This window comes from Oryctolagus cuniculus, chromosome 9 (genome assembly GCF_964237555.1).
Source record: "Oryctolagus cuniculus chromosome 9, mOryCun1.1, whole genome shotgun sequence".
In the NCBI taxonomy this organism is placed as follows: Eukaryota; Metazoa; Chordata; class Mammalia; order Lagomorpha; family Leporidae; genus Oryctolagus; species Oryctolagus cuniculus.
In genome coordinates, this window is record NC_091440.1 from 67,412,661 (window position 1) to 67,437,177 (window position 24,517).

A 24,517-nucleotide genomic window follows, 5' to 3' on the forward strand; every position below is an offset into this window, starting at 1 on the left:
ATGCTAGTTTTTATACTCTTGTCATCTGGATTTTTTTCTTTTAAGCATTGGAATGAGAAAGAGAGAAGTGAAGTGGCTTGTATTTTACTAATACATGAGTCATAATTTTAAAGATTTACTTATTTACTTGAAAGGCAGAGTTACAGAGAGGCAGAGGCAGAAGCAGAGAGAGAAGTCTTTCATCTGCTGGTTCACTCCCTAAATGGCTGCAACTGCTAGAACTGGGCTGATCCAAAGCCAAGATCCAGGAGCTTCCTCTAGGTCTCCCATGCAGGTACAGGGTCCCAAGGACTTGGGCCATCTTCTACTGCTTTCTCAGGACATAGCAGAGAGCTGGATTGGAAGTAGAACAGCAGGGACTCGAACCAGCGCCCATATGGTGTGCCAGACTGCAGGCAGCGGTTTTACCTCCTACGCCACAGCACCAGCCCCTGTTTGTTCTTGAAAATGTAATCATTTACATTAGCTATAAATAGAAATAGTGGGAACTTTCAATGCTATGCAATTTTTAAATTAAGATTTATTTGTTTGTTTATTTGAAAGGCAGAGTGACAGAGAGAGATCTCCCCTTGACTACTTCATTTCCCAAATGGCTGTAAAAGCCAGGGCTGGACCAGGCCAAATTTGGGAGCCATTATTCTATCCTAATCCCAACATGGGTGGTAGGGGCCAAAGTACTGAGTCATCTTCTACTGCCTTCCTAGGGGCATTAGCAGGAAACTGGATCAGAAGCATAGCAGGGAACCTGAACCAGCACCTGATATGGGTTAAGCAGTGGCTTAACCCTCCACACCATGGTTCTGGCCCCAATACTACAGACTTTAGATCACCATCTATTTTAGTTGGATACACATGTTTAAACATGGTCTTTTGAGAATAAACTTTTCACTGTTCAGTTCCAATGAAGACTAATTATCCTGGAGTGGGGGGCCAGTTAGAGACTGATAAGGATTGATGTGATAATGTAAAAATGATATCCCTAGCCTTTGCAGTTATTTCCCTAGGAACAACTCTATAATCTCCTATACAAAAACTATTTATTTATTTTTTTAAATGCATTTTTTTAACTTTTATTTAATGAATATAAATTTCCAAAGTACAGCTTATGGATTACAATGGCTTCACCCCCATAATGTCCCTCCCACCCACAACCCTCCCCTTTCCCACTCCCTCTCCCCTTCCATTCACATCTAGATTCATTTTCGTTTCTCTTTATATACAGAAGATCAGTTTAGCATACATTAAGTAAAGATTCCAACAGTTTTCTCCCACACAGAAACATAAAGTGAAAAATACTGTTTCAGTACTAGTTATAGCATTAAATCTCCGTGTACAGCACACTAAGGACAGAAATCCTACATAAGGAGTAAGTGCACAGTGACTCCTGTTGTTGACTGAACAAATTGACACTCTTGTTTATGGCATCAGTAATCACCCTAGGCTCTTGTCGTGAGCTGCCTAGGCTATGGAAGCCCCCTGAGTTCACCGACTCTGATCATATTTAGACAAGGCCATGGTCAAAGTGGAAGTTCTCTCCTCCCTTCAGAGAAAGGTACCTCCTTCTTTGATGACCCGTTCTTTCCACTGGGATCTCACTCGCGGAGATCTTTCATTTAGGTCTCCCCCCGCCGCCCCGGAGTGTCTTGGCTTTCCATGCCTGAAATACTCTCATGGGCTTTTCAGCCGGATCTGCATGCCTTAAGGGCTGATTCTGAGGCCAGAGTGCTGTTTAGGACATCTGCCATTCTATGGGTCTGCTGTGTATCTCACTTCCCATGTTGGATCGTTCTCTCCATTTTTTTTTTTCTATCAGCTAGTATTTGCAGACACTAGTCTTGTTTATGTGATTCCCTTTGGTTCTTAGTACTATCATTATGATCAATTGTGAACAGAAATTGATTACTGGGACTAGTGAGATGGCATTGGTACATGCCACCTTGATGGGATTGAATTGGAATCCCCTGGTATGTTTCTAACTCTAGCGCAAAAACTATTTAAACTTGTCCTTTTCTTTTTTTAAAACACATATCTTTTTTTTTAATTCTCTTCAGTCAGGAGCAAAAATGGTTTTAAATTATGTCTGTGTTAGTCTTTTTCATCTGAAGAAGTCTTATGAGACCACAACATAAAGTAATTTTTGCCAAACAATTTGAAACCACTTACTGTGGTAATAAGCAAAAATTATATATGTTACATGTAAGTCAAGTAATATAATATTTTAATGCTGAGTCTTAACTAGTATTCATTTCTAATTAAACTGCTTCAGTTCAACAAAGCTTTTTTCAGTTAAACCTAAATTTTAGTATAGTATGAATTAAAACAATTTTAAAATTATTTTACCTATTTAAAGGGTAGAAAGACAGAGAAGGATAGACAGAAATCTCCCACCCATGGGTTCATTTCCCATATGCCCACAACAGCTGAGGCTGGGCCAGCCTGAACACAGGAGGTCTCCATGTGAGTGGCAGGGACTTAATTACTTGATCTGTCACCTGCTGTCTCTCACGTATGCATTAGCAGAAAACTGGGATTGAGGGTGTAGACTAGACTCAAACTCAAGACATTTTGATATGGGATACTGGCATCCCAAGTAGCATCTTAATTGCTGTGCTAAATTCCTGCCTCCAGTGTAAATATTTTCACTCATGTGATTAAATAAATGTTCTTAAGAGTGTCAATTTTTAAATCAACAATAGGAGTCACTGTGCACTTGCTCCCCATGTAGGAGCTCTGCCCTTAATGTCTTGTGCTATGAGAATTAATGGTAAAACTAGTCTTCAAACAGTACTTTATACTTTGTGTGTCTGTACGGGTAAAAATTGTCGAAATCTTTACTTAGTATACAGTTGATCTTCTTTATATAAAGATAACTAAAAATGAATCTTAATGAAGAATGGAATGGATAGGGAGTAGGAGGTGGGATGATTTGGGAATAGGAGGAAGAACCACTATAATCCAAAAGTTGTACTTATGAAAGTTACATTTATTAAATAAAAGCTTTCTATTTAAAAAATAAAAAATAAATGTCCTTTAATTTTATTGTTTACTTATTTGAAAGGCAGAGACAAACAGAGATCCTCCGTATCCTGTCTCAGCCCCAAATGCCCATGACAACCAGGGCTGGGCCAGGCAGGAAGCCAGGAGCCTGGAACTCAGTCTGGGTCTCCCATGTGGGTTTCAGGGACCCAAGTTCTTTAACCATCTTCTGCTGCCTCCCAGGGTGCACATGCGCAGGAAGCTGGAATCAGAAGCTGAGCTGAGACTCAAACTCAGTCTCTCCAGTAGAGGATGTGGGCATCCCAAGCAGCATGTCAACTGCTATGCCCAACACCTGTACCTAAAGTTCCTTATTTTAAAGTAAAGAATTACAGGGACAGGAATTTGGTACAGAGGGTTAAGTTGCCACTTAGCATGCTTGTAAACTCATACTGAAATGCCTGTGTCAAGTCTCAGTCTTGCTTTTCCCATGTGGGAGACCTGGATAGAGTTCTGGGGTCCTGGCTTTGGCATGGCCTAGCCCTCTGCCAAGTCCTTGGGCCATTTCAAATAAAAATGAAAATAAACTTTCAAAATTAAGTAAAAAATAATTACAATAAATGATTCATAGGCCTTTATGTTCTATTAAAATATGATGTAACAATAATTGGTAAAATTCATTGGAAAATTAGTCTTTTAAAAAAATGAAGATTGTGTTGTTTATAATATCAGGACTTATACTGTTTTGATAAAGAAGTCTTTTATTTATTATTGTTTAACAACTAAAGGGATTTTTTTTTTTTTTGGACAGGCAGAGTTAGAGAGACAGATAGAAAGGTCTTCCTTTTTCCATTGGTTCACCCCCCAAGTGGCCACTACGGCCGGCGCAGATCTGAAGCCAAGAGCCAGATGCTTCCTCCTGGTCTCCCATGCGGGTGCAGGGCCCAAGGACCTGGGCCATCCTCCACTGCCCTCCCGGGCCACAGCAGAGAGCTGAACTGGAAGGGGAGCAACCGGGACAGAATCCGGCACCCCGACTGGGACTAGAACCCAGTGTGCTGGTGCCGCGGGCAGAGGATTAGCCTGGTGAGCCACGGCGCTGGCCAACACTAAAGGGATTTAAGTAGTAGTATGACTTTTTCTTGTATAAATTGTTTTCTGGTTCACACTACCAGACTTACCACACACCTTTACATTTTTTCCTCCCAAATCTTAAAGTGATAGAAAAGAATATCTGTCTCTATCTCTGTCTCTCTCTCTCTTTCTCTCTCTCCAACACACACACACACACACACACACACACACCAAGCAGTATTATGAAGTGAAAAACCAAGGAGAGAAGTAGAGATATTAATTCTTCTTTTAAAAATTGTTTCTTTAAAAGGTAGAGTGACACAGCAGGAGGGACAGAGAAAGATTTCCTATTCACTGGTTCATTCCCTAAATGCCTGCAATAGCCAGTGCTGATCCAGGCCAAAGCCAGGAGCCTGGAACTCAGTCTGAGTTTCATTGTGGGTGACAGGAATCCAAGAACTTCGGCCATTATCCAAAGCCTTCGCAGGTGCAAAAGCAGAAAGCTACATAGGAAACAGTAGAGCTGAAATGGGAGCCAGCACTACAGTATGAGATGTGGCTGTCCCACGAAGTGGCTTAACATTTACCATAGCACCCACTAATGTTGATTCATTTCTGAGAATATAAATTAAGTGAGGAATGCATTGATGAAAGTCACGGTGGAGAAAGACACAGAACTGAACTCATACTGGAAAGGGCTCTGGTGGAAGTGGAAGTCTTAGAGAGCCTCCAGGCTCCAAGTAGCTGACACAGTGAATGGGGCAATAATCAGTAGTTTTCTTAAGTACCCTCTGGCAATGGTTCTCAAACTTTAGCATAAATCAAGCACATCTGGAGGGCTTGTTATAGCACAGACCTCGCATGGCTGGGCCCAACCCCAAAGTCTTCAGGGTAAAGGCCAAGAATTTGTATTTCTAACATGTTTCCAGGCAGTGCTGCTGCTGCTGCTGATCTGAGAATCATGTTTTAAGAACATGAGAAACCTGGACCATCCTCCCACCTAAGGCCATAGCAGCCTGTAAGAATCAGGAAGATGCACCTCCATCTGTATTAATGAATTAGCAAGATGCTTCTCTGGACATAGCAGAGTTCAGGTTGAAGACTACACTATTGTGTAGAACACAAGCTGTGGTTATAGATGTTCCATGACTTAAGATGCAGTTAGCCTTGATAAACCTATTATAATTTGAAAATAGCATAAGTCAAAAATGCATTCATTATACCTGCCATACCAGCTGTGGTAGCACCACAATACTTTATTATAGTATTGCTGACTGAGCTGCTGCTGCCCAACATCATGGAATGTATTATACTACATGTCAATAGCCCAGGGAAATCCAAAATTCAAAGTAAGATTTCTACTGAATGTGTATTGCTTTCACACCATCATAAAGTTGAGGAATTGCAAGTCAGACCATTTTAACTTGTGAACCATTTGTACATGCATACCTTTTCTTCACCCTAAATTTTATATATACATACACATACAGGATTAGGGTTTCCTGATGGTACCAAAGAGAGAAGCTGAGCAGAAACTAAGGTAACACTTTCTGTTTCAGACTTCTGCAACAGACTTGGAAAAAGGAAAGATATATGAAAGATAATTCTTACTAAGAGGAAAATGCTCTAAACTATTGTGACGTTAGTTTATACTGCTCTTTACTTTGGTATTTTGGGGCCCCTCTGTGAAGGACCAGAGAAGATGGAGAAGAGAAAATAATAAAAAGCAACAGAAGAAACATTTCCAAAACTAAAGAAAACTAGGAGGTTTCAGCTGGAAAACTCCTATAGTGTTACACATAACGAATGAATATGGATGGATATATGTTGGTAGAAAAATCAAAATCCTAAAAATAACAAGGAAACTCTAAAACTTCCAGAGAGAAACAGTGTTATTTACAGGGCACTAAGATTCAGATCAGCAATATAGTTTTCATTATGAATACTGATTTTTTTTTTATTTTTTATTTTATTTATTTATTTTTTTTTTGCCTGCAATGGCTACAGGTGGGCCAGACCAACCAGGAACCAGGAATTCAATCCAGGTCTCCCACATGGGTAGCAGGAAACCAATTACTGTGGTTGTTTCCCAGGGACTACATTAGCAGAAGAAGCTGGAATCAGGAGCAGGAGCCAAAATAGAACCTAGCTCTCAGATATGGGGACATTGCTCTCTCCAGGAATATTGGCTATTTGACCTAAAATTATTTCTCTGATTTACATTGTCAAACATGAAGGCAAAATGAAATGATTTTCGGACTTGCAAGTTTATCTCTTGGCTGTTCTTTCTGACATGAAGTTACTAGAGAAACTGTTTTAGTAAAATGAAAAAGGAATTCAAGAAAGGAGATATCATGTGGCCCAAGAAAAAGTGAAATTATTACAGCAGTGTAGAAAGAAAAAATTGGGGAAAATCCTTGGATGCAGTAGGCCTAGAAAATAGTTGTTCCAAATGAGAAGTCAGTTCTATAATGAAAGACTTCTAGAACAAAGTGGTTTATTTTAGCAATTGTTTGACCTCATCTAAGTGGTGGTAATTAAACAGGTACAGTTTAAACTCAATGAATCAGATAATAAGAGTTATAATGATAACTCTATAAGAGTTGAATTTTCAAGTCAGAGTAATAATGCCAAAAAAATTTGCCTTTTTTCCTAGAGCTTTTATAGAATTAAATGAGTGATGGATTTGATGGGCAGGGTGGGAGAGCAATCTTTATTTTCTCTATATTTTTGTAGATAAGTATAGGACATTTATTAACAATAGTGATAAATACCCAGATTAAGTCTATAAATATAAATGGGCATTGATTGTGTAGAATTGACATGGCAGGTAAATGACATCTAATTTGTTCTTTTTTTTAAATTTATTTCCCCCCCAAAAAAACCTTTTATTTAAGGAATACAGACTTCAAGTGTTTCATAAATACAACTTTAGGAATATAGTGATTCTTCCAACCATACCCGCCCTCCCACCCCTCCTCCTTCTCCCTCTCCCATTCTCAGATCCATTCTCCACTGAGATCCATTTTCAATTAACTTTATACACAGAAGACCAACTCTATACTAATTTGTTCTTAACACTAGGCCTCTTCCTTCCAGTCTCTATCTTCCCTGTATCAATCCTATATTATTGCCTTTCTTCAAGAAGCTTCATTTGGTTAGTGAGGAAGTTAAGCTATAACCCATGTAAAAAGGTAAATAATAGAAGCAGTAAATAAATACCAATTAAGAGATACAGACAATAAGCATCATCAAATAAGATTTTTAGACTAGAAGTTGAGTTGAGCCTTGTAGTATGAAAAGGGTTTCAACAAAGAAGAGGGCAGAGTGAGTTTATGGACTGGACAAGTGGCAGCTAAAGAACATGTGGTCTGCCTAAATGTCTAGAATCATTAAAGTGAGAGGGACTAGGTAGGCATTGTGGTGCTGTGGGTTGGGATACCTACATCCCATTTCAGAATGCCTTGTTCAAGTCGCTCTACTTCCAATCCAGCTTTCTGTTGTGCCTTGGAGGCAGCAGACTCAAATACTCAAGTTGTTGCCATCCACATGAGAGATCCAGGTGGAGTTCCTGGCTCTTGACTTCAGCCTGGCCCAGCCTTGGCTGTAGGCAGGCATTTTGTGAATGAATGAACCAGTGGATAGAAGATCACTTACTTTCTCTCTGTCTCCTTCTCTGTTACTCTGTCTTTCAAATAAAGAAATCTTTAAAAAAAAAAAAAGTTCTTAGAAAATGGAATTAAAATAAGTAAAAAAATAATTAAGTGAGAGCTAGGAAAAGAGTCCTACTACTTGTCCTTTTGATCACAAACTGAAATAGAGTCTTATTTGGAGTCAGAAAAGAAACTAAAACACGAAGTAGGTCAAGTTCATATTTTGGAGAACTCTGAACTTTGAAAGTGGACTTTCCCTTTCATCTTCAATGGGGAATCTGACAGCTTTTAAAACCAGACGTTCAGTGACAAGCATAATGTGGTGACTTAATAGGTGAAAATGGTTAAATTGTCCTGGTGGGGTTGAAGAGAAGTAACAAGGAGGCTGAGTGAGGGAATAATTGCTGTAGTCCCAATATGACATGGGAACAGTTACACTAGTTTGTAGGAAAGTTCTGAGTAGACTTATATCCCCCTTTTAATAGAACATTAAGGTTCATTCATTCAACTGGTAATTATTGAGACCACTTACATGCCAGGCACCAAGATAAATGAAGTTCTGTGGTCTTTTTTTCTGTCTCCCATCCCAGTCTTAATTTTTTTATTCTGAAGAATAGGAAGCAGCACAAATAGCCCATAGGCTGACCACTGTTTTTGTAAATAAAGTTTTATTAGAAAAACTGCTGCCTTACTTATCTGTATTTTGTCTGTAGCTGCTTTTACATGGTAATGCAGAGTTGAGTAGTTGTAATAGGACCATAGAGCCTGCAGATGATAACTGCCTGACCCTGGAGGAAAATATTTGCCAGTTCCTAATGTACAGCATTAACGTATTCTCCCAAATAAGAACTATACAAAAAGGTGTAATTAGAAAAGCGTCATATTCTGATATATTTTTTTACCTCACTCCCTACCCCTGCCCTTGTTTTCTGGTTTATCAGATTTCTTTGTATAATACTACATATGTTTTCTTATTCTGTCTTTCACACGTATGGTACATATACTATGTATGCTCTTCTACACTTTGCTTTTTGCATTTGACAGCACTTTCTGGAATCATTCCATATCAGTTTGTTGAGATCATTCTTTTGTTATAGCTGCATTACTACATTGTAAATATTTGCTACAGTTTATTCAACCAATCTATGGTTAAAAATCTAGATAGTTCCTAGTACGTAGCAATTTCAAATAATGTTGCAGTGAACAACTTTGTACATGTATACTTTTATATTATTACAGTTATATCTTTAGGATTAATGCCTAGAAGTGATAAATAGCCTTGTACATATATATTTTTATACTATTGAAATTGTCTTCACGGTAAATACCTAGAAGTGAGAATACAGGGTCAGAGAGTATATACTTATGTATGAGTATGTGTGTTAGATATTGCCAAATTCCAATCCATAAGGGTTGTACCATTTTGCATTCCCACTAGCAACGTATGAAGGTATGAATTCCTCCTCTACAAATACTGCAAACTTCATCCAGTAGCATTACGATATTCTCTCCTTCTATAATCACCATCACTTAAAAATAAATTTTCCCATTTTAATAAGGGAAAAAGGGCATAATTAAAATAAATGATAAGAAGAGCTCTTAAATTGTATATATGGGGGCTGGCAATGTGGCATAATAGGTTAAGATTCCACCTGTGATGCCTGGGAAAGCAGCAGAAGATGGCCCAAGTCTTTGGGCCCCTGCTCCTTTTTGGGATACCTAGATGAAGCTCCTGACTCGGCTACTGCTGGTCCAGCCCTGGCAGTTGCGACCATTTAAGGAGTGAACAAGCAGGTGGAAGATCTATCTCTCCTTCCCTCTGTTTCTGCCTTTCAAATAAATACAAATAAATCTTCTTTAAAAATTGTATATGTGGGCCAGCGCCACGGCTCACTTGGCTAATCCTCCGCCTACGGCGCCGGCACACCGGGTTCTAGTCCCAGTTGGGGCGCCGGATTCTGTCCAGGTAGCTCCTCTTCCTGTCCAGCTCTCTGCTGTGGCCCAGGAAGGCAGTGGAGGATGGTCCAAGTGCTTGGGCCCTGCACCCACATGGGAGACCAGGAGGAAGCATCTGGCTCCTGGCTTCGGATAGGTGCAGCACGCCAACCGTAGCAGCCATTTGGGGGGTGAAGCAATGGAAAAGGAAGACCTTTCTCTCTGTCTCTCTCTCTCTCTCTCACTCTGCCTGTCGAAAAAAAAATTGTATATGTGGCTCTCACTGTAGTTACTTTTTCCATTTTTGCTGCAGGCAAATGCATTTCTACCCTGTGGAAGAGTGCTCTTTGAAATGCAAATCTGGCTGCACCACGGCTCAGTAGGCTAATCCTCTGCCTGCAGCGCTGGCACACTGGGTTCTAGTCCCGGTTGGGGCGGGTTCCGGATTCTGTCCGGGTTGCTCCTCTTCCAGTCCAGCTCTCTGCTGTGGCCTGGAAGTGCAGTGGAGAATGGCCCAAGTGCTTGGGCCCCTGAACCTGCATGGGAGACCAGGAGAAACACCTGGCTCCTAGCTTCAGCTGATCTGATCAGATCAGCTGAAGCTAGGAGCCAGGTGTTTCTCCTGGTCTCCCATGCACTCCCAGGCCACAGACCCTTAAGCAGTGGAAAGTTCTAAGAAATCTCATAGTTACAAAAATTCCCAACTCCTTACCTCTGTATCAGTAAGTTATTAGTATTTTTTTAATGCAAAAATACATGTTTTAGAGTACTGAATGTATTTTTTGTTTTCTGAAGTGTGGTATCAGATAAAGGCACCTCAGGTCAATTGAAGAAGAGATGCTTTCAGTATGTAGTTACTTCTCTTGGGTTGGGAAGGACCATGCCTAATGTTTTCACTGGTTTTGTTCTGGTTTTTCGGAAGGATTTATTTTTGCTTTAGGCGTATCTAAGGGAAATCATGGGTCCTCCCCCTAAGAACTCCACTGTTATTTTATTGAGTATTAATTTACTTAATCTAGCAAGTCACTGTGTTTTGTCTGAAATCATTGCAGCTCAAACACAGAGAATAGCAACAAGTAAATTTAAATCTTGTCCAAATTGTATTCAGGACTTAAAAGATTAAAATGGTAAAAATCAGATAGATTACTGAATTTAATTACATGTCCTTTTTCTCAAAAAGAAAATATTCTTTTTTGGTTTACTTTGAGAACTGCTTGAATTTTGAGAAAAAAATGTTGAAAAATAAAAAGTGTTTGTACAGTTGGCACTTCTTTTCTAAATTATAGCTTCATTTATGTTTAGTGGAATGGAAATATAGTTGCACTTGGATATTTGGCTTTGCAGTTATGCTGTTTTATATATATATAAAGACTTATGTGTCCTTATATCATTTTGACACTTGAAATAACATTTTCAACTGTTCTTCGTTTTAAATGATCGGAAGAGGGAAAGGAAGTAAAAAATACTTTATAAGTGCTTAGTGCTATATTTCACTAACTTTAGTGTTTTTCTGACTTAAATTTCTTTATTGTGACATTAATGTATCTTTAAAATATACCAGTTAGTATTATATGATTTAAAAATTTACTTAGCAAAATAACATGTCCTCCCTCCCATTCGACATGTATCATTTTGAAACTGAATCTTGTTACATCCAGAAAATGAGTCAAAAGAGTAATTCTACAGAAAACTACATTTTAAGTTACTTTTATATAAAATACTCCAAAAACATTTGATTATTTCAAATTATTCTTTTGTGATTATAGTTTAAGAAAGATGATTAGTAGTTTTAATTCATGGTGAAATAGAAATGATGTATGTTGAATAAAAATAGTAAATACACTTCTAATATGAATAAGTCATTTAGAATAAAAAACTTAGTAAATTAGTATAAAAATGGAATTTAAAGACAGTGCAGATGGTCACCACATGATTTAAATCATAGTCGCATTGAAGAACTTCCTTACAGATTTTTAATGAAGAAGGAGCAAATCAAAATGGCTCAGAAAAAATAGGATGGAATGTATACAAGAATAGAATATATTTTAATGCTTTAATACATAGAATACAAGTTTTCTTTACACTAAAAACTTTAAAATGTCCACATGTTCATTTCTTTTGGAGTTGAGAAATATTTTGTCCAAGAGAACACTTTTCACAGTTGAAGAAACTTGGAGGTTCTGTCCCGTGCTTTATTCAGGCAGCTTATATTGTAGATTCATTGTCAAATATCTTAGTTTTTAAGGTCTGTAGGTTATGTTGAATAAAATTCTCTGTGCCTTGAACTTCAGAGAATCTGGAGTCATTTCTCCTAACAGACCAGTTTTTCATTTTTATTGAGTTCTGGATTGTGTCCGACGTGAAGTAGTAAACTATAGGGTCAAAACAGCAGTTGGATACAGCAATGCAGAGTGTGATTGGATACATTGTCCTTACTGCTGCCACTACTGAGCAGTTAACAAATTTCTGTGTTCTCATAAGAGAATATAAAATAAGATTGATATTATAAGGCACAAAGCAGAAACAGAATATGACCAAATGTACAAAAATCATTTTTAAAACCTTAGTTTTGTTTATTTTGCTTCTACTTAATGTAACAGGTTTATTTAAAGTTCTCAGCACCATACTAGAACAAGTTACATTTAAAATTAGAGGAATAAAAAATCCCACTATTTCGATGAAAATCACAATCCTCGAGAGATATGTTTTCCATGTGGCTTCTGGAAAATTTTCAAAGCAGGCTTCTGAGGTGTTGTTACCCTGAGAGTGAGTAGACTGAAAAAATACTGCTGGTGCACTTCCTCCGATCACAGTTAGCCACACAGCAATGCAAACAATCTTTGCATTTCGTTTGGTTCTTAGAGTCTTTGACTTAAAGGGGTAAACGATCGCCAGAAATCGATCTACACTAATACAGGTTAGGAACAGAATGCTTCCATACATGTTGGTATAAAACAGCATCACAGAAATCTTACAAAGTAAATCTCCAAATGGCCAATTCCGTGTTGCAAAGTAAAAAATCCTGAAGGGTAAAGTAAAAACGAACAGCAAGTCTGACATTGCCAAGTTAATCATGTACGTTGTAGTTTCATTTCGCACTTTGAGGGTGCAGATGAAAATGTATATGGCAACACAATTGGATATTAACCCAAGCACAAACACCATGCTGAACATGCACCCATACAAAGTGTACTTAAAGGAGTCATCATAGGAGCAGTGGGAGCTGTTAGCGCTTACCATTATAAAGGCTCGGCCGGTAGACAGCATAGAAGTCCTTTTGTCCGAAGTCTTCTTTGGTATTCAGATTGTGACCACTACAACCTTCAATTTATTTGCAAATTATTTGGATCCAGGCGTGGTTTTAGAAATATTTCCGTTTTCTCTGAAATCTCCAAATGAAACATGAAATTTGTTGCTATAAGGTTTCCATTCGGTTCTTCAACAAGAAAAAATTCTCATTTTCTAGTCTCCAGAAAAATCCATGAACCCACGGTCTAGTTAAGTGACGAGCAGCTTTTAAAACATGCAATCAATGAAGCCAATCCATGGAATATAAATTTAAGGAAAAGCTGCCTTCCCAGACAGGAAAACAACCATTTGCCTTGTAAAGTTGTATTTCTTGTAAAGTTGTCAAGGTGAATATTCCGAAATTAAAGTTACTTTATGTTCTGGGATGTTTAAGCTTAAGTTCTCAATCTTGCTTTGCTTTCCAGTGCAGAGTTTCAGAGACTTAAACATTCCCAGTTTGTCCTCTTTTACTTCTTGCTTCTTTTACATGAAGTTTTCCTTTTTGGTAGTCCTGCAGTGAATCCCAGATGGCGGTAAGCAGAAAAGTCTTTTAAAAGTTCCCAAAGAAATTCCTAAGCATGTTAGCTCTTGCTGAATCGAAGCGTTTTCCACAGTTGCCAGCTGTATTGTGAGATGGGCTTTCTCTGAAGTGAAAAAGAAAGGCTTGCTAGGTTTGTAATGTGACATCACAGGAAGAAGAGGCTGGGTTTGGACAAAGAAAGGTTTCAGCCCAGTTTGTTTGCAGTTCCTTTAATCTGATAATGTGGCTGCTGTGAATATACCTAGCAGGCGTGCAAATGGTCACTGGCTCTTTAGCTGCCCATTAACTCTTTTGATGCGGAAATGCCTTCTGGGGTACTGGCAGCCTCTTTGGGTTTTTTGTTTTGGTTTGGCAGTAATAACTGAGAGAAAACAAATCAGCATTGAGCTTGTTTCTTACTTGATTGTTTTCTGTTTTGCATTTGGGATATGACTTTCTTTAAAAAAATAAAATGTATATGCATATGTGTTTATAAATTGAAATTGTTAGGGGTATCTTAATACAGCATTTTAAAGAACTGTTTAATTTTGACTGTGAAAGGGAGATCTTTAACCTTTATGTATAAAAAGGATTTGACTGAGAGACCAGTGATAAGTTCTACCACTCTTGGCTTCTGTTTTTCGTAATCATCCCTCAAGATTTAATTTGATTTAATTGGTAAGCTTGTGAATAGGTCTAATCCTGGATGTGTTTAGTTTTTTATTTTCTAATGATGCTCTTTCCTTTGAAATAGAATAAATATTTTAGGGCCATTTTGATTTTTAAAGCATTCCTTTAACCAAAGAATAATTTTTAAAATGTGTATCTTTGGTGTGGTATTAATGTTATGGTACCCATGAATTTAAGTTGTATCTTTTTAAAGAAACCCCCTCCCCACCCTAATTGACTGAAATAAATTTTGGAGAATAAAAGTTCTACTACTTGACTAAATTTTAGGTTCATAATTTTGTTTTCATTCTCTCTAGCTCTTCCCTTAATTCCTTTAATATGACATTATATTTTGGAATATATTTCAGTTTGTCTTTATTTAAAAATTGCTATGAATGATTTTCCTATTTGTATTTAAATAAATATTTAATATTTTTAAAACCTTCCAATCAAAAAAGCATGTGTAGCATGAGAGTAGTTGAATTTGAATGTTATTTCCTCAAAGCCTGAAGATAATACAGCCTCTGGGATACAAGTCTTTCTTATTTTAAGCTACCATTTTCAAGGAGGGGCTAGACATAGTTGTGTTTTATTGTTTCTATGTTTGTATTTGGATCAGTTTGAACTGAAACTCTTCCTTTTGGAGTATCAATTAAGGAATTATCATTTTACACCTTTTAAAAAATCTTTTATGTATTGGACTTAATCTTTCATGCTCAGTAACTTGTTATTGGAAAATTACATCTGTTTTTATTGTTTTGATTAGGAAATTCATCTAATGAAATGATACACAAAAATAGGAGTATTGCTAATAACCAATAAACTTAAGATTTTGAAGGGCAAAATTTCTTTGTATCATGTTTAGGATAAAAAAAGCTATATATGTGTTCATATTAGAAAACTGGTAGAAACTGGGTAGTAATGAAAAAAAGAAGCTTATACTCTCATTGGAGAAAAAATTTCTGTTAACAGTTATTTTAGAAAAACATAAAATCTTAGTAATACACTTTCAAATTTATAGTTACTTCTTTAGTCACCTTTAAATAGTGAAATACATTCCCTGACCTTCTCTACTTTTACTTTCATTTTGTGAATGGCACTTTCTCAAAGAATTAAAATATATTAATTCTATACTAGAATATTTTTCCACATGTTGCTATTATTCACTTGCCTTGTTCACTTAAATTGTTCATTTGTAGTCTTTTCATGTTTGGGTTATTGATGCTTAAAAATGGACAGATAGATTACTGTTTTTTGAATTAAGCTTTTCATTGTTATCAGTATATGAATATATGTTTGTATTTCTAATCCTTTTTTTTTTTAAGATTTATTTATCTATTTGAAAGGCAGAACTACAGAGAGAGAGAGACCGAGAGAGAGAGCAATCTTTTTTTTTTTTTTTTTTTGGTTGGAATAAATTTATTTCATCTGTCTGTAAACAAGGTGTTTTAATAGTTATGGCATTTTTTTAAATGCGTATTAAATCAGATGAGTTAGACTGTATCCCAGATGTAACAAAGTGCAGGGAAAGAAATGGACAAATCAGCAACAAGATTTGTTTTTAAATCTGTACATTATCCACAAGGCCCAAACAATAGAAGCAAATACTAGAATGTCCCTAAAGTAGTGCCATTCGAAAGAAACCCTTAATAGGTCAGTTAAAATCCATCTCACAACAGCAACAGTTCATTTTAACAATAGTATGGCACGGAATACATATGGAAAAAATTCATCACAAGACAGCCAAGTCCACAATAATGCAACTTCATATAAAAACTCAAGCTGCAAATAAAAATTGGTCCTATCCAGTATTTCTAATTCTTACCACGGGTCTTGACCCGTGGTAGACACGTTTGCTGATGAGTGAACCAGATCAGTGAACTTGAATTTCATTGAAACTTCTTTCTGCTGAGGAAGGACAGTAGCAGAGGAGCTGTCTGATTCAGCAGGAAGAAGATAATTGAATGCTGGATTTTTCATATTTTATTTGACTTCTAAGGAAAGTGAAATTAGCTACCTTGAAAAATTCTTAGGTTAGGATTTTTAAAATGTAGAATACTTTCAAAGGGAATTGAATGAATCCAAGGAATTAATTATATTTAATAGGTGCTTCTTTGATAGAGTCCAACTCTTATTTAATGGGAGATTTGTACACTTTGGTGTGTTACATCTGGGAACTGTTTCTTTATGGATTTTTTTTGGGGGGGGGGAATAGTAAAATAAGAAAACCCAAGCCAGACAGAAGTTAAAGTGATGAAGACAGATTTTATTTAGACCTGTTGCAATTGTACACAAGTACAACTGATATGGAATATATTGAATCTCACTATGCAGATCATCACTTTTCAGAATTTAATTACACCAAGAAGCCAGGTTTTTCTTATCAGTATAGTAATGGTATAAATCACTTACTTGTGTAAATGTTTTTTGTTTTTTGGTTTTTGGTTTTTTTTGTGTTTTTTTTTTGTTTGTTTGTTTTTGTTTTTTTGACAGGCAGAGTGGACAGTGAGAGAGAGAGAGACAGAGAGAAAGGTCTTCCTTTACTGTTGGTTCACCCCTCAATGGCTGCTGCAGCTGGTGCACTGCGGCCGGTGCACCAGGCTGATCCAAAGCCAGGAGCCAGGTGCTTCTCCTGGTCTTCCATGGGGTGCAGGGCCCAAGGACATGGGCCGTCCTCCACTGCACTCCTGGGCCACAGCAGAGAGCTCGACAGGAAGAGGAGTGACCAGAACAGAATCTGGCGCCCCGACCAGGACTAGAACCCTGGGTGCCAGTGCCACGCGGTACCGGCCATGTGTAAATATTTTTTTTTTCAATTTGAGAGAGAATATTTTGTTAAAGATCAGAAATTAAGGATTTGGATAACTTCTGGGTTTTTAACTGAATTCTGCTGTAACTGACTTTGAAGAGGTAGGGAGAACCTGACTTACTCAAGCCCAATTCAAATCCAGCTCATACTAGCTAATGTGTGTTGAATAAGTAAACCTTTATTGAATACCAATTATTTCTTTCTCCTCTGTTTTTAATAGTGTTTACTTCTGACTTGATAGTAATATTTCTTGTCTTGCCCCATTTTCATTCTCACTGCCACATTTCTGGATAAACCCAGTCACTCTTATCTATGGAGTTGTTATAATGTCTTATCTAATCTCCCTATATGTAGGCCTACCCTCTTCCATATGTCTCCTGGGACATATGAATGAATTAACTAGTTGTTTATTCTCTTATTCTCTTCTTGCCTCTTAGAAGAATTTAAAGCAGAGTCTGTAAAACAGTAGGTTAAACTGCCCCTTGAGATGCTGGCATCCTATACCAGAGTGCCAGTTCAAATCCTTGCTGCTCTGCTTCTGATCCAGCATTCCTGGTAATGTGCCTAGTAAGGCAGTGGAAGACAACTTAGATACGTGGGTCTCTGATACCCTCCCATGGAGGATTCCGACACTGGTGGCTTCTGCCTGGCCCAGCCCTAACTATAGCAGCATTTGAGGAGTAAACCTGGGAATGAATGATCTCTGTCTCTCCCTCTCCCTCTCCCTCTCGCTCTGTTGATGTACCTTTCCAATAAATAAATCTTTTTTAAAATTTTAAAACAAATTATATATGAATATACTATTAAAACTGATATAATTAAACATTTAAAATTTTATTATATGTAAATATACATTAATGAAAAAGTTTGAAAAGAAAATGGAAAAATTAGCAATTTAAAATTTAAAAAATGTAATATAAACCATGTAAACATTAGTCATTCATTCAAAAAATGACTTATTTTGAATGCAGTAAATATTTGCAAATTTCTTGGTACCAGCATTGTGGAGTAGCAGGTAAAGCTTTAGCCTGTAATAGTAGCATCCCGTTTGGGCACCGGTTCTTGTCCCAGCTGCTCCACTTCTGATCCAACTCCCTGCTAATGGCATAGGGAAAGCAGTGGAAAATGGCCCAAGCATTTGGGTACCTGCCACCCATGTGGGAGACCTGGAGGAAGCTCCTGGCTCTTGGTTTTAGACTGGCCCATTGCTGGCCGTTGTGGCCATCTAGGGAGTTAACCAACAGGTGGAACAATTTCTCTCTCTCTCTCTCTCTCTGGAACTCTTTCAAATAAATAAATAAAATCTTTTAAAAAATTCTTAAAGCATAAATCCATTTATCTGTCAGTAAAAGAGTAAAATCAAATTCTAGTGGGGAGAGAAGATTTGGGAAGGTGTATGAAATAAGATTTTAAAAATCTAGCCTGATGGAAGCTGACATGTTTGGCACAAGGTTTAAAAATACATATATAATGAATTATGAAACCCTCATTTAATGAAAGGAAATATTCTAGAGTGTGAAGGGAAAAGCATTTTTTGCTTTATCTCAGAAATATATTGTAAATCTTTATACATGAACTGCTGCTGAATGTGTTCTAATGGCAGAAATGATTTATTTATCATGTACCATTTCTTATTGGCCCTCATTTTAGGTAAAGTACCAAATGTTAAAATGTGGTTCTGGAAAAAGATATTTTTGTTGGTATATTAATTATATGTGGTAACTTGGTTGAATGTTGGGATAAGTTTGGCAGCCTGGGATAAATAGTCTCCCCCTTGGGGAGCTTGAAATTTTTAAGACTGCTGTGCAATCACTTGACTTTTCCCCCCCTGGAGACTAGTTCCATAATTTTTATGAGATTCCCGATCACTATAACTCAAAACAAGTAAGAAACAAAGATATGAGGAAAGGAAAGACCACCAAGCCCTGCAAGCTAGTCCTCTGAAATATCTGGCAATAGCTCTAAAATATTTTGTCAAGTGTTTTTCTGTGGACAGGCTAGAAGGGATCAAGACTGCAGATTCTTTATGAATGAAGTAAAATATGTATGTAGATAGTAAAATGTAAATCTGTATTTTTTGTTTGTTTAAATGGCGAAGTGAGCATAAAGAACATCAGGCAGAGAATTAGGAAAACTTGATGATATGTGTACCCACTTGACTTTTTCAGGATTCCTGTTCCTTGAGTGTAGAAAGGGAGTCGGACCGCACAAAGGCCCCTCTTGCTTCTGGATCTGATTCTGATTCTTTGAATACTTTGAATTCTTAAGCTGCCACATTGGTTTTTTTTCACTGTTAGATATAACAATTTAAGGAGTCACTTTACATTATTAATATTTAAGAATTTCTCACTTTGAAACCAGGCTGTATAAGAAATATGCACAAGAAATAGTCTTTGCTTAAGCTAAGAGTGTTATAAAACAAAAATTTAAAAATATTTTGTTGTGCTGTTTTGACTAATTATAATAAAAAGTATTTTTATTATATTTTAAAGAGGAATGTTACAAGAACATTTAGAATAGGGAGTGTACAAAAAAAATGGATGAGTGACTATATGAAACCAATAAATTAATTTGTTCAAGATCAAAAGAAAATATTAAACAATGTTTTAAAATACCAGAAAATTATTGTAAATGTTTTCATTTTAATGCAGCAAATGCTTGCCATGGTAAGATACAGCCTTTTTTTTTTCTTTTCCATCTTTAGTAATACATGTTTGAAAAAAGAAGTTTTTTCATTGTGGATTCTTTTAAAATTAAAAGATTAAAGTTTTAATTAAAATGTAATTTAAATTAAATTCTTGTAAAAATCTACAATAAATTTTCTATTTCAGTTGAGAAACAAAAACATTTTTACTTTGATAAATGAACATTTGTAATTTAGGTTGACAGAATATACTTATCTTCTATAAAAATATTTTTTAGCATAAAAGAAATATTTATTAAATTCTAGACAAATCTAGTATTACCGTATTCTGTTGATATCATTTAAAAGTGATTTACCTTCCAGTCATTATTGCAAACACTTAATAATGTGTTGCTTTTTATTGGAGCATGAGTCATCTACCTGAGTTCAAAGGGTTGAACTAGCTTGTAAGGATTGGGTGGGAGTAGAAGAGGAAAGATTTAGAGGCTGATGAATGACTGTAAAAGCAAAGTAAAAGTGAATGGGAATGAGGATTGAAGCAAGTTCAAACAAACAGGGTAAGGAAATTAAGAGGAGCGGGAATGTTGTTGTGGTGTAAGATCTAAAACTTCAGTGAGCGTATTTATGTCTGCCCATGCTTAGTCACCTCCTCTTACTTTTTTCTATCTCTACTTGCTCTCTCTCCTTCATTTCCACCTCTTAAAATCCTATCATTTTCTGTGGAGTCCTCACAGTCTCATCAATTTTTTTTTCTGTAATTCCACAGTACTTAGATTATTTTGCTTTTAAGATATATTTGTGTAATTCACTTAAGATTTTAAAACAAAGAAATAATTGCAGCACATAATACAGCAATAAGTACTTGCACAGCACAGAGATGAGAGTCTACCAGTTCATTAAAGGGCCTCCAAAGGAGGTGATGTCTAATGAAGGCTAGCCTTTGTAGTTGAATACAATTTTGAAATTTTATGTCTTGAAAGCTAGAGCCATTCCAAGTTAATGTCCTGGTGTTGTGCTATTAGCAAAGTCATGTGGCCTTTCTCAACCTAAAACACAGAAAATTATTTGTGTCATTATTTTCTCCATTCTCTCAAGCATGCTATATAACCTACTCTAAATTCCCAAAAGTTAATTCTTCACAAACAGTGTATGCTTTAAAGCATAAGGCTTAATTTGGTCATAAATTATTATTTGAAAATGCTAGGTGGGTTGTAGTCTTCAAAAATCTTTCACCTCGGCCGGCTCCGTGGCTCACTAGGCTAATCCTCCGCCTGCGGTGCCGGCACCCCGGGTTCTAGTCTCGGTTGGGGCGCCAGATCCTGTCCCGGTTGCTCCTCTTCCAGTCCAGCTCTCTGCTGTGGCCATAAGTGCAGTGCAGGATGGCCCAAGTGCTTGGGCCCTGCACCCTCATGGGAGACCAGGAGAAGCATCTGGCTCCTGGCTTTGGATCAGCCTGGTGCACTGGCCACAGCAGCCATTGGGGGGTGAACCAACAAAAAGGAAGACTTTTCTCTCTGTCTCTCTCTCTCATTGTCCATTCTGCCTGTCAAAAAAAACAAAAACAAAAAAAAAAACCTTGACTTTTCAGAGACTTTTGAATGATATTACATATTTTTTCAGTTCAGATAAATGTTTTAAAGAATTATATGTTATCATTTAAAAATTATTTCCTACCTAGTTTTGTTTGGTTAACTCCTGATTAAATCTGTTTCTGTATCAGCAACATTCAACTGGAAAATGTAGCAGAAGAAAAATTCAATTTATAGTAACAGTAAACAGTGTAAAATACCTTAGAAATAAATATAATAATCAAGCCGGCGCCGTGGCTCAATAGGCTAATCCTCCACCTTGCGGCGCCGGCACACCGGGTTCTAGTCCCGGTTGGGGCGCCGGATTCTGTCCCGGTTGCCCCTCTTCCAGGCCAGCTCTCTGCTATGGCCAGGGAGTGCAGTGGAGGATGGCCCAGGTGCTTGGGCCCTGCACCCCATGGGAGACCAGGAAAAGCACCTGGCTCCTGGTTCCTGCCAGGATCAGCGCGGTGCGCCGGCTGCAGCGGCGGCCATTGGAGGGTGAACCAACGGCAAAGGAAGACCTTTCTCTCTCTGTCTCTCTCTCTCACTGTCCACTCTGCCTGTCAAAAAAAAAAAAAAAAAAAAAAAAAAAGAAATAAATATAATAATCAAAGTACAGTCTCTAGATGAAAACAAAGCAAAAGACCACAAAACTTTAATGAAGATCATTAAAGAACACTTGAATATGTGCTATGCAGTTTTTCTGGGACAAAACTATAAATTTAATCCCATTTCAATAAAAGAAACCCAATAGGTTTTCAGTGAATGTCCTTATAACTTTGTTCACCTGTAGGAATTCATGTATGGGTTATATAACCTAGAATTTTCATTTCTAAGAAAATTTTTCTTCCTCTCCTAATTGGTATTTCTATCTATAGTTCATATTTCCTACTTCCTCATACCTTCAGCTAACTTGCAGGTTATCAGATTTTAAAAATAATTGTTTATCTTCTTTTTATTTGAAAGGCAGAGGGAGACAAAGAGACAGCTTTGCTTTACATCCCAAATGCCTGCTTTACATCCCAGATGCCTGCAAACACCAGGGCTGGACCAGGCTAAAGTCAGGAGCCAAGAATTCCATCTAAGTCCCCCACATGTCTGGCAGGGGTCCAAATACTTAAGCCATCACCTGCTACCTAGGGTGCACATTAGCAGGAAGCTGGAATCTGAAGTAGAGCCCCTGCTTGAACTCAGGAGATAGGATGTCCTACATGGGATGCGGATGTTCCAAAAGTGGTAATTGATATCTTAACCGCTGTACCAAATGCCTCCCCGTATAATCAGACTTTTAATAGGTCAAAAATAGTATCTTGAGGGTGGGCATTTGGCATAGCAGTTAAGACATGGGTCAGGACTCCATAGCCCATATTGGATTGCCTGGGATTAAATCGCAGTCCTGTTATACATTCCAGTTTCCTGATAATGTATCCCTGGAGGCAGCAGGTGATGACTCAGTGTGGAAGACTTGAACTGAGTTTCCAGTTTCAGCCCCAGCCTGGCTCAGCTGTGGTAGGCACTTGGGAAGTGAACCAGCAGATGGGAGTTCTCTGTTAATCTCTCGAGTCTCTCTGCCTCACAAATACATAAAAGATTTTTAAGTAATATCTTGTCTAATTTTAATATTTCATATGTGAGATGAGCCTCGAAATGGACCCCAAAGACCCCAAACTTAGGGGAGGTAAAGACATGAAAATTTTAGCACTTTAAATTGTTGAAGAAAAATATGGATAATTCAGTGCTAATTGGTCATACTAATGAGTCATTTTAAAAGAAAAATAGGTAGATTTCAACTTAATCTTTATAGTAAAATGAATTCCAGTAAGGAACCAGGTATTTAGCCTAGTAGTTAAGACACCTCTATCCCACATCATAGACCCTGGGGTCGGTTCTTGGGTCTGATTCTTGACTCCAGCTTCCTGTCAGTGCAGACTCTGGAAGATGGAGGGATGGCTCAGTTAATCCTGCCACACACACACTTGGTGGGCCTGCATTGAGTTCCCAGCTTCCCAGCTCCTGGAGTCTGCTAGGCCCCGCCTCCAGGGCATTTAGGGAATGAACCAGTGGATGGTTGCTCCCTTGCTCTCTCTCTCTTTCTCTCTCTCTCTCATAAATACCTAAATATTTTTAAAGTAAAATTCTAGCTGGATCAAGAATTTTAATAAAAATGACTCCACTAAAAAATTGACTCCATAGAAGTGTTAGGAAAGAAAATAAGTACATTTAAAGAATAATGGTAGACTATTAAAGGCTAAGTATTATATGGTTGAAGTTTTAAAGAAAAAGATAAATTTAATTAAATATTTTAATTTTGTTACAAGAATGCCATTAAGTATCAATATTAAATATGAGTCTATTTGAAAATATCAGTCTATCTTACTGCATTTTATATTATAAATGGAAAAATTCTTTATGGAAAGAAATGTTAGAACAACCTAATGAAAATTAAAAACCATTCCAAAAAATTGAGAAAAGAATCTGAATAGGTTTATCATATTTGTCCTTAACTGAATAGCGGTTCTCAATTTTAGGTACCCACATTTACTATTTTAATTTCTTTAGTTTTGACCTTCACACTCAAAATGACTATAAATTTGATTGGATATTTTTAACACATGACAGATTTTTTTTAAGGTCTAATTTTATGAATTCTACTGAAAGTACACTTAAAATCAGAAACATATTTTGACTTTTGGCATTTATGTAGATGTTTTTCATTTAACCCAATTAGAATTAGAAGAAAGAGATTAGCTCTTTAACAGATACTGATACCCAAAGGAACAGAAGAACTATGAGTAAGTTGCTAGTCATCCAGTTCTACAATAACATTTTTGTAGTCACTTCTTTTATTGATCAATTGATTCCACATTCTTGGAAAATTTTAGAGTTTCCTGTCAATATCAGATGTTGCCAGCACTGCCTCCAAAAGGTTAGAGACAAAAGACCGGAAAGACTGCCTTTACAAAAGGCCCCTTTTTAAAGCCCAGCCTTTTATTGTTGTTTTAGTTAAACACAAGTGGACTATTCTGACCTGAACAAGAAAGGTTGCTGGATTGTTGTCCTGGTCATATAGATAGTAAAGGACAAGCCATTAAAATTTTTTCCTACTTATGTTATATCTTCATCTCTAAGCACACTGATATTTACCTGTGAATTCAATTGCAAATATTTATTGAATACCATCTCCAAGCCAGGTATTTTTCTAGAGGCTGGGAATATAGTGAATAAAACAAAATTCCTGAGTTTGTATTTTATTTGAAGGGGACAGTCAGTAAGTAAGCAATTATATAATTGATCATGTTATGATTAGTTATCTAATGAAAATACATTAGGAGTTCTGGGAGTGGGTTTTCACTATTCTGTAGAATGTCCAAGAAGGCC

General features: G+C 37.1%; 2 protein-coding genes across 3 annotated transcripts in view; one reads left to right on the forward strand and one right to left on the reverse strand.

Moving 5' to 3' along the window:
* RB1 (RB transcriptional corepressor 1) overlaps window positions 1-24,517 on the forward strand; it is a 156,267-nt gene that overhangs the window by 86,288 nt on the left and 45,462 nt on the right. The gene's annotated exons all lie outside the window — the stretch shown is intronic.
* LPAR6 (lysophosphatidic acid receptor 6) lies at window positions 11,589-15,040 on the reverse strand. Its single transcript, XM_008273801.4, has one exon. The coding sequence runs from the start codon at window positions 12,903-12,905 to the stop codon at window positions 11,844-11,846; it is 1,062 nt and encodes a 353-aa protein (XP_008272023.1). The 5' UTR covers window positions 12,906-15,040; the 3' UTR covers window positions 11,589-11,843.

Excerpts from the sequence above, each read along its gene's own strand:
- LPAR6 (XM_008273801.4), bottom strand. The coding sequence starts at position 12,905 with ATGCTGTCTACCGGCCGAGCCTTTATAATGGTAAGCGCTAACAGCTCC.